The sequence below is a fragment of the Penicillium roqueforti genome (assembly GCF_015533775.1).
Source record: "Penicillium roqueforti strain LCP96 04111 chromosome Unknown scaffold_22, whole genome shotgun sequence".
In the NCBI taxonomy this organism is placed as follows: Eukaryota; Fungi; Ascomycota; class Eurotiomycetes; order Eurotiales; family Aspergillaceae; genus Penicillium; species Penicillium roqueforti.
Window position 1 is genome coordinate 385,688 of NW_024067586.1, and position 9,839 is coordinate 395,526.

Here is a 9,839-nt window from a genome sequence, read left to right on the forward strand (position 1 = left end):
TTTGATCGATCATGGAGATTGATTAACTGGAATCTATCAAAACTACAGCAACCTCGCAAGGTCTTTAAGCGCAATCATGTGAATGGGAGTGTGTTAATGCTATTTTTTTACTCTCTTTTCTTCGTAAAGTGATCAACATGCATAGTCATGGGTTGTAGATCACGATGGTACATTGGTGGTTGCTTTTTATACTTAGGGTTTTCAGTATCGTCCATAAGATAATGCTTGGTGCATCCGCATGTAGTTATTTCATCCTGAATATATAGTCTCGTTCCGCAAATTCCATGTCATATTACAATCATTCAATAGATCATGCCTCTTACAATTTGGCCAGTAGATACAAACATATAGGAAGGGAGAGAACCCTATATACTAGTTTGGGGTGCCTAGGATTGACGTACCTAGTTATATGATCATCAGCAATTGTCGCAGTGGGAGCTATAACGCACCTTCTTATCGTCTTTGGAATATTAATGTTTATCTCCTTGTTCAGATAAATCTGAGTGTAGTAGAAATACATAGATCCTCCTGGTGGCACCCTGACGTGGTGGGCCTTCGAGCATACAGAAAACCACAATTTATCAAGCCCACAGATGATGGACTTCAACCTTTGATATATTGTATAGTATGTACTAAACTCACCCCAACAGATTCTTCCTAGGTTGCTTTGCACAAGCGGCCATCCTTACTCTCGGTCCACTCGTCAGACCCGACAGCGGTTCTAGCGTAGAAGATATTGTTCGGATCATATTTAGCCTTGACCTTGCGCAAGGTATCATAGTTGGTACCATAGAAGACCTTCTTGAAGTTAGGCTGTTGGAAGTCACCCTGCCAAAATGATAAGCATGCGTACACAATAATGAAGGGAATCATAGCTAAATATCAGTTTACATACCTCATTCATATAAGCACCGGACTTGGGAGAAAGCGCAGTCAGCTTCGGAATGAAATCCTCGGTCATTTGGCGCTGGCGCTCCAACATGAGAGCAGAGTTGTCCCACTCCCATGGGGTCGTCAAAGTAGTATCAATCAAGGCTTCGCGCCAAGCAGGGAGGACCGCGTTGTGGACGTCTCCAGATACCTTGTGGGAGACGTTCAAGCCGACGCCGATAAAAGTGCCGCCCGCCTCGGTGATCTCACGGTAGGCAGTCAACAGGGCGTGATTGTTGTTCTGAACGACCGATCTCGGAACCAGCCAGCCGCCATATTGGGCCGTGCCAACCTCAATGGTGCCTTGCATGTCCTTGAACTGGCTGTAGTAGCTGTCGTATTGCTTGGAAACCATGGTGTACTCGATGCCGAGCTTGTCGAGGCTGTTGGTGAAAGGCTTGAGCAGCGTCACCAAGTCAGCGACAGGGATGTTGGGACCGGTGATCGGAGCAATAGAGAAGCTGGTGTTGGTGAAGTACCAGACGCTCATAGCACCTGCGTCGACGATAGCGGGCAGGGCGGCGTGGAAGGTCTCGATGGTATTGAAGAAAGTGTCTTGCGAGATCCCATCATTCGTGTAGGTCAGGTTCAGGCCAGAGACGGGGGTTCCCGGGTGTGCCTTGGAGGTCATGGACCAGACGATACCGTAAGTGCCAGCACCACCGCCGCTGAGAGCCCAGAAGATGTCAGAGTGCTCATTGTCGCGGGTAGCCGTGATGCAGTTGCCTTGGCCGTCAATGACCTCCCATTTCAGGACTTGATCGGCGGCCAGGCCATAGCGGGAGCCCAGTGCGGAGTGACCGCCTCCTTGGGTGTAGCCACCGGCAAGACCAACGGTGGGACATTCGCCGCCGACGACCTGGTAACCAGTTTCCTCGGCGATCTCGTAGGCTTCGTGGCCTTGGATTCCAGCGCCCATGGTAATGGCCTTTCCGGTGTAGTGCTTGTCATGGTAGGAGTCGATTGACAGATCCTTCAGGTGGTGAGTCCAGATTGCAAGCGCTCCAGCGCCAGTGGATCGGCCATTGTAGTCGTGGCCGGTGTTACGGATGACAAGACGGATGTTGTGCTTCGTTGCGAATTTCACAGCGTTGGAAATGTGAGCCGGGCTGGTGACATTCACGCTGTAGCGCACATAGTTACCCAGGGTGCAGGGCTTTGAGACGGGGTGGAACGGATCGCAAGCACCCTCGGCAAAGAACGGCGCCATAACCGAGGAAGATGATTCATAGCTGTCAGAAACATATGTCAGTACTGGCCCTTTCGTGTTATTCTATATGCAGAGTCACATACTGCTCCTCAGGAAGTAGCCACCCATCCTTCAAGACTGCACAGGTCTCGGAATTGTAGTTCGGCGCATGGCAAGGTGTGCCGAGAGGGACGGTCTTGACTAGTCGACCATCGACGGTTTTGTTCAATTGGGACCATTGATCCTCGGTGGGCCAGCAAGCATCACCGGGAAAGCAACGGCATGCCGAGGCTGAAGCCTGAGGCAGAACTGCCAACAGCGAAGCAATGAGGGATGCGCGGAAAAACATAACGGATTGACTTCATGCAAGTGTACCAGGTTGCGTTCAAACGTTCCGGTCTTATGCGCGGAAAAGCTAACAACCAGAGACGGTTCGCTTAGAACATAGAAAATGCCGCGGTATCGCAATATATCTTGAAGCTAATAATCCACCACGCCATCCCTGCCAGCCTTGGGAAGCAATATCGGAATGCAGATCGGAGGGGCCAAAACCAGCCACCCATGGAAAAGCCTGCCGTTTCCCCCACCACCCAGTCTTGGAATCTTGGAAGCCAGGAGCACTAGTACTCCGTACTACATATAAGCTGGCTTGGTACGTATGCAAACTTTAACATAAGCCACCCCAAGCGGGTTCTTAGGGTTGGAACATATGGTCCGAGTAATTGCATACAATTCAGGGGCAGATCTCACCTTTATTTTAGCTAGACCTGGCTTTCTGCTCCCTCCTTGAACACCACTCGATGTGTTCTAGATTATAGATATTTTTTCTAGATGGCACAGGTCTAGAATGTATAATGCAAAATCGTGTTATAATGGCTTGCTCATAGCTAACTAAGCCAAGACCGAAAAAAAAACAGAAAATTCTTCTTATTGGCAAATTCTAATTCATATCCTCTCGTTTCCACGCTCGTGAAGCTAGCGCTGCATCTTAATTGCGCCGATATAAGCCCCCCCCCCCCCCCCCCCCCCCCCCCCAAAAAAAAAAAAAAAAAAAAAAAACAAAAGTGCGCCTTTTCCAAGCCAGAAAGTTCAGAATATTCATAACTCAGCGAGACGAAACAAAAGTCCCTTTAGGTTTCCCTCTCAGAAGATCCATGAGGGATTATCGTACATGTATTGAGGAAGCCTACAGGTCAAGGGTCTTGTAGTCAGCACCACCTTGGGCGCTTAGAGGCTGGGTTCCAGCCCGCATATCTCCGCCAACAGGCTGGAAGCTGTAGTGGTGTCCAATACCTGTAGTAGCAGCATCGGCTAGCATCTGATGCGTGTGTTCGTTGGGGCCCTGCAGGCTGACAGTCTGGAGCGCATCCTGGGCCTCCTTAACACGCTTCTTGAATGTCATCCGGTCCAAGAAGAGTTGCTGACGCGCCTGCTCCAACTCACGACGCTCAGCCTCGATAATCTCTTCCATCTCATTGAATTGCTGCAGCTTGATCTCAAACTTCTGCAAGGTGACGTTGACTGCAGCAGAGACTAGGCGGGTCATTTCACGCTCCTCGTGCGAGGCAAGAGCTCCGGCACGCGCGGCAGATGCGGCCAGGGCGATGGTGCCGAGAGTCTCCTTAGGCTTCGCGGATTGCTGCTCGGCCTCACGTGCGGGATCTACGTCCATAGAATCTTCGGACTTGACTGCATCTTTGCCTTTGTCATGCCCCTTCTCCAGCTGGCTCCGGAGCTCCTTGCGGATCTCGTCGACGGACCGACCGGCGGCAGCGGCAGCTACTGCGGGCTCCACCATCTGGGCCAGGAAAGCCACAACAGAAAGAACAGGGTTTTCTGACTGGCTGATGGGGTCGCGTCCGCTGCCCAACTGCGGCTCTGGGACATCTTCAACGTATTTGTCCTCGATCTCTAGCTGTAGGAACTTCATGACACACTCTTCCCGAGATCGTGTGCCAACGTGGCTCGCAATCTGTTCCCAGTTTTCATCGAAGTTTTCCAGGCCTTCCAGCAACAAAATCACTTCTGAGTCTGACCATGGAGTGTTTTTGTCAGTGAAGTGAGAGTAGGTCTTGTCCTCGAGCTTAACGAAGTCCGAGGCATTGTGGCTAGAAGGCATTCGCGCTTGAAGGAAACAGTTGGGACACAGATCATACTTGGTGTCTGGCGTAGCGGCATTGGCTGATGTCGAAGCCGATTTAGCGTAGTGGAATCGAAGTTTAGTGCAATCAATACCACAAGAGAAGCAGTGTGCCTTCTTCTTGGATTCCCGAGCAATGTCCAAGCCGTTTGTTGCTTCGCCGTTGATCTGTTTCTCTTTATCTTTGGCGGAGGTGATATCCTTGCCTTTTTCATCGTAAATGGTGCGGCGGAGTTCGAGGTTGAGGTCGTCTTTGGATGCAGGGATGGAAGAGACAGCACGCTGTGTGCCTGGATGAAACTTGCCGGACGTGACGCTGTGGTTTGGCCCAGGCTGGAATGGCTGCAGACCCCGTGGAGTATCTGCGACAACTCGGAAGTGACCGGTGAATGGCGGGCCAATATTGGACGGACGTGTCTGAGGGTCAACCTGCAGAGATGTTAGATAAGATGCTTGAATGGGAAAACACGGTCATTCACCTGGTAGTTGATCAAGCCCCACTGCTCAAGGAATGAGTGAACACGCATAATAGCACAGACGTCACCGGCAAGGTTGCGACGGCAAGCAGTAACAGTCAAATACTCGATGGGGTTCAATCGATAGGTATTGATCATGAAGTCCCGGTAATCTTTGTATGTAGCAGGCGTCTTACTGCGGTTGCGGCCATTAAAGAATTCGGCGAGAGCTTTCTTCTCGATTGGGTTAATGGTGTTCATATCAAACCAGGTCGCATAGCTGGGGAGAATGATGGCGTGTGTTTGCGTGACGAGTTGTTCGCGCGCGGCGGCTTCCAGAGACGACTTGGATGGTGCGGGTTGTTCTTCACCCACAGCATCTTCAAGCCCATCTGTTCCCTCTCCTTGCGTATGCGACTCGCCCGCAGCATCCTCCAAGCCTTCGGTGTCGGGCTTGGCATCGGTCTCAGTACCACCCATCTCTTCGTCTTCCGGTTCAACCCCGCCGTGGCGAGGTTTGGGAGATGCTGGGGCGTACATCGGATTGTCGGACCCAGGTGTATTCTCAATCTTCTTCACGGGCGAATTCTGGCGCGATTGCGCTCCTGTCCACAAATTTAGCACTCGGTGCAACATAAAAGCCATTTGAGAGTAGGCATACCAGAGGCTCCGCGAGCTGCATCAGCTGCGCCATCTAGGCCAGTCATAGACTGGACATTCTCGTGGGCCGCAGCTTGGTTGATGTGAGTGTCATCCATGATGGATCAAGGCAAACAGCTGTCGCGGTCGGCGGAATGTCAACTTCTTTCCGTATCAGTCTGTCTGCCGTGTAAAGCGCAATGGTAGTATACGATTAAACAGTAAAAAGCCAGTAATGGCGTGAATGAAGGCCGCGAGAGATGGAAGAGGAGACCTAAAGTGATGATTGGACGGGTTGCTGGGGGCACTTGGGGAGGTTGGTCGCGACACGCAAAACTCACGGGTGAGTGCCAAGAGCTGAATCGCCACTAACCGCTTTTGGACTAGGCTGCTTTCCCCGTGGTCAGGTGATTTATTCTACATGATCAATGTATGAGAACTACCTATCAAGCATCTGGTTTAATATTTGGAAGGCTCTGTAGTTAGTTATCGATGAGGTTGTTACTATTAGTAAACTTGTTTTGTCAATAGAGGTCTACAAGACGGGCCACGTCATGATGCATGTGTTGGAGAGTTGTCAGAGCTGTAAAACTTGAACTGCTCAAGTAGGGAGCAAATAGCAAAATTTTAACTTTTCCTTATCATAATGCCGAGCTCAACTATTGTGATATAGATGTTGGAAATAGTCAATGTGCTCGTAGTCATGTTTTACAAAAAAATGAGATATGTAAGATACCAATGAAGATTACTTGACTAACCGCTTTCTTCTTCTTGGTCGAGGACTCAACTCATCGTCATGTTCATCTTCTCTGCCTCCCTCAGCACCAGGAGGAGGAGGAGGAGTAGGAGGAGGAGAATCAACCAGGGACAGGAGTACAAGTGTGCCTGCCGGCGTCAGCTGCAAATATATCGCGGTACACAGTACGAGAAACAGGACTAGGTAGGCTCAGATTAAGCTTGCACCTTCTGCAAATATTTCAAGGAGATTTAGCAGGCCTCGTTCCCGTGTATGATGTACTAACAATAGTACTCCCCATGTGTTGCATTAGAAGACCGAACTATTGGCTTCTAAGGTTGTCTGTTTCTCTTTTAGTACTCTGCCCGCCTTATGGGCCTATCCGAGGCCAGAATTCGCAAGATGTCGTTGTAATTGCTAGCTAGGAGAGAGAAAGAAAGGAAGTCCAGGTGGGGAAATAAGGTCATATCTACCTGCTCAGCACATAACACTGTATATGAGACCGCTGGTAATGTCCGAGATAGCCTTAACTCCGATGGATTCCTGGAGATAAATGGTTCAGCGGAGTTAACAACCATCGAGGTCTATATATCTAAATCGCTTCGCACCTCAACGCCAAGCTTCCTCTTTGATAGGAATACCCCGGCTTTTCCTACAATTCTCACTCCAACGATCCTTCTTACTCCCATATCATCTATTATTACCATGACATCCTTCTCCCTGCCCGCAGCCCTAACACCTACCCTGAGCGGCCGCGACGCCATCGCTGATGCACTCTATCGCTGCGTCCTCGGGCTAGACACGAATGACCTGGCCCTCTTTGACTCCGCCTTCACCTCCACCGCTACATTCTCTATCGGCGATAAGACCTTCTCGGGCCTTCCTGCCATCCACACCGACTGTTTCGAAGTGATCAGCAAGCTGGATACCACTCACTTCGTCACTAACATCCGCATAAACATCGCCGACAGTGGCGTTAAGGCCGCGGCGACTGCCTCTGCGCTCGCGCAGCACTACCGCGGTGGGAAGGGGAATGAGCCCGATCAGCCACGGCTGATGTCTGGGGCGCAGTACTATGCTGATTTGGTAAAGGATAATGAAAGTGGACTGTGGAAGATTGAGGCCTTTAAGATGACGCTGTCTTGGACGGAGGGTGACTGGGGTGTGATGAATTCAATTGAAGGATAGAGGTGTTAGGGGAAGAGGAGGACGCTCTGTGTTGGAGTAGGAGGTTCATCAGGAGAATCTGATTGCGAGTATTCCCGGGTTAAACACAGATATGGCCGACTTTGGATAGAAGATGTAACTTGAATAAGTAATGAAAGGTAGCTCTCTCGCATTTCAGCGCGATTCATGAGAGAACCTAGAATGTCGAAATTGACCGGCCCGGTACTCAATATCCCATCGCGATAATACGCCATTAACCACATTTACCTAACCATAAATTTGCGGAGTCAATGGAGAATCAGTTGAAAGGCAAGAGAGGCAGGACTAAATTCAGTTGAACAACAGGATTGCAACATTATATAAAGACATTGACCGGCTGCCTCCGTTCATTGTCCCACAAACCCACAAACCTCCAACAATAGATGGGTTTATAAGTAAACATTTTGCCTCTACAACCGGGCGGAGATATATTGCCTTGGTTAACTCCCACGTTGCAAGCAGAAGATTCTTAAGGCCTCCTTCTGTAGCGATAGTACGCTCGTACGCCTCCTGGAGTCCGTTAAACACCATCCACTCGGTTCCTGAAGCCTCATGTACGTGGCCACATATATGGAGCCTTGGTCGAACTCCCTAAGCTGGCGAAAATTCGGGCAGGAAACTGTTACCTCCCCATTTTCCAGGTAGATAATATCGCCCCAGTCGAGTTGAGCTCGCTCAAAGGCTGCTTGACCTAGCGAATCATCCCAAGCTGAATCAAGCAATAGCTCATGATTACCAGCAATCACTATTTTGATAGCATGAGTTAGGTTGCGTAGCCAGGCAAGTGCGTCCTGAAGTTCCTGAAAAGATCCAGACTGTGTGAAATCACCAGCATGGATAAGGATGTCACCATCTGGAACGTGGGGCTTGGTGTTATGAGTATCGGATATACAGATAATCGCAACAGGAATGTTTGTGAGAGGCAAAGCTGGAATAGGTTTATGCCAACTGTAAAGCATTTATGCGAGGAAGACGCAAGGCCGGGCCCGGAATCTCTGCCACGGTCCTGGTCGCTGTCGATGAAGGAGTCCGTGAAGACTGGACATGATTGGAATCCGGAGAAGTCAATATCACAGTAGTCAAAGGGAAATTTGGGAAGCAATAATATGTTGAGAAATAACGATGTCAGGATCTTGCCTCAACCTAGCAGATCTGCGACATGTCAAGACCGCTAAAGTTCTAGTCTGATGATGAGACTCGTCAGCGAGCAGCTGGCGTGACTAGAGCCACTCGTCAATGTGTATGGAGTACAATTTGGGAAAGACACTAGAAGAAGATCATGAAAGAACTTGATTTGGAATCGACAAAACTCGGGAGATGGTGGGTGGTAAGAGGAGAGCATCCCGAAGCGACGTGAGAATATATGTACACCATAGTTAGGTAGGTGGTACCGTACGTACGTCTCAGAAATCAATTGCCCGTCTGCATTTCGGAAAATGCGAATTGAATTTTCGAAATGCCAGGACATTTAGTATATAGGAAAAGATTCTGCATTGACGGCATCCCATGCTCCTGCGCTACTTGCATCCCACGCGCAGTGTCAGGACCTACCAATCATTGAGTTTCCTCTTCCTTGAATTTACAATCCTTCCTCGCGCACCGGAACACAAAAACACGACCATGCTCGATCTGTTCACGAGAAAACTCCGAACAGTCACACAAGGGATTCCCATCTCGAATGCCCTCCCAATCATCAAAGACCATACGAGGGCAATTTCGGCAGAAATAACGCCATCTGTCCCTATTGCCGTTATAATTGCTGCTTGTCTGGCGACGAGACATCTGAGCGCCGCAGCAGTCGGGCGCCCGTGAGAACATGCGAGGGATTGCTCTGGGCATATTGAGAGAGATGGAGGCAATGGTGTCTAAATTTTGTCAGCTTGGAAGTGATACCAGCCAAGTCCCCTACTTACAGTGGTTTGAGTGGTCAGTGGCAGTGAAGAACAACTGCGCGTATCTCAGGCTAAGACCAACGATCAGAGGAGCACTGTAAGGCGGGAGATAATGCCATTAGAGGGGATCATAGAGGCATCTTATACTCAGGTATCAATCTGTCCCGCTAAACCTGACACAAGTCCTAGCAAATTCTCCTACAATTAGCTGAGGCCAAAATAACCGCGAAAACACAGAATGACGAATACCCGACTGTACCCCAACAGCTGCCAGCGCATAGATACCTAAAATTGCCAGATCAGTCGACGGAATCGAACATACTTCAGTTGCCTGCGCTGACGCTATTGAGATCGTGTTCAATTCTCGAATATCTCATTCGCGAATTCAGAAAACTCTCGCTGCCCATGACGTGAGATGAAAAGCCACCAGGATTGGTGTCTCACGTTGATGCATGATCGACCGAGCCACGATAACAGCGACTAAGAAGGGTTTGATTTTCGGCCACAGGATTGGTTATTGCGAGTCTACGAAGGTGTATAGCGGCCAACAGTCGGATGCCTGATTTTAATGGTTTTATCGCCTAATTGGGACTAGCTCTTACCAGTTTTAGACCGCCTTTGACACCGCTCAATACCATCTTTTGTAAGTACA

General features: G+C 49.5%; 4 protein-coding genes across 4 annotated transcripts; 1 reads left to right on the top strand and 3 right to left on the bottom strand.

Moving 5' to 3' along the window:
• Window positions 1-657: 657 nt before the first annotated feature.
• LCP9604111_7379 (FAD-binding oxidoreductase) lies at window positions 658-2,468 on the bottom strand (the record flags this gene model as incomplete). Its single annotated transcript, XM_039075404.1, has 3 exons — window positions 658-828; window positions 896-2,162; window positions 2,224-2,468. The coding sequence occupies 3 exons, from the start codon at window positions 2,466-2,468 to the stop codon at window positions 658-660; spliced, it is 1,683 nt and encodes a 560-aa protein (XP_038926770.1).
• Window positions 2,469-3,305: 837 nt separating this feature from the next.
• Window positions 3,306-5,472, bottom strand: rscE (uncharacterized protein; the record flags this gene model as incomplete). The annotated part of the gene is made up of 3 exons (XM_039075406.1): window positions 3,306-4,688; window positions 4,739-5,319; window positions 5,376-5,472. The coding sequence occupies 3 exons, from the start codon at window positions 5,470-5,472 to the stop codon at window positions 3,306-3,308; spliced, it is 2,061 nt and encodes a 686-aa protein (XP_038926771.1).
• A 1,322-nt stretch (window positions 5,473-6,794) lies between these two features.
• Window positions 6,795-7,277, top strand: LCP9604111_7381 (nuclear transport factor 2 family protein; the record flags this gene model as incomplete). The annotated part of the gene is made up of 1 exon (XM_039075407.1): window positions 6,795-7,277. The coding sequence occupies one exon, from the start codon at window positions 6,795-6,797 to the stop codon at window positions 7,275-7,277; it is 483 nt and encodes a 160-aa protein (XP_038926772.1).
• A 458-nt stretch (window positions 7,278-7,735) lies between these two features.
• On the bottom strand, window positions 7,736-9,466 carry LCP9604111_7382 (uncharacterized protein; the record flags this gene model as incomplete). The annotated part of the gene is made up of 4 exons (XM_039075408.1): window positions 7,736-8,040; window positions 9,002-9,160; window positions 9,209-9,282; window positions 9,447-9,466. 4 exons carry the CDS (start codon window positions 9,464-9,466, stop codon window positions 7,736-7,738), a joined length of 558 nt encoding a protein of 185 aa, XP_038926773.1.
• Between the last annotated feature and the right edge of the window lie 373 nt (window positions 9,467-9,839).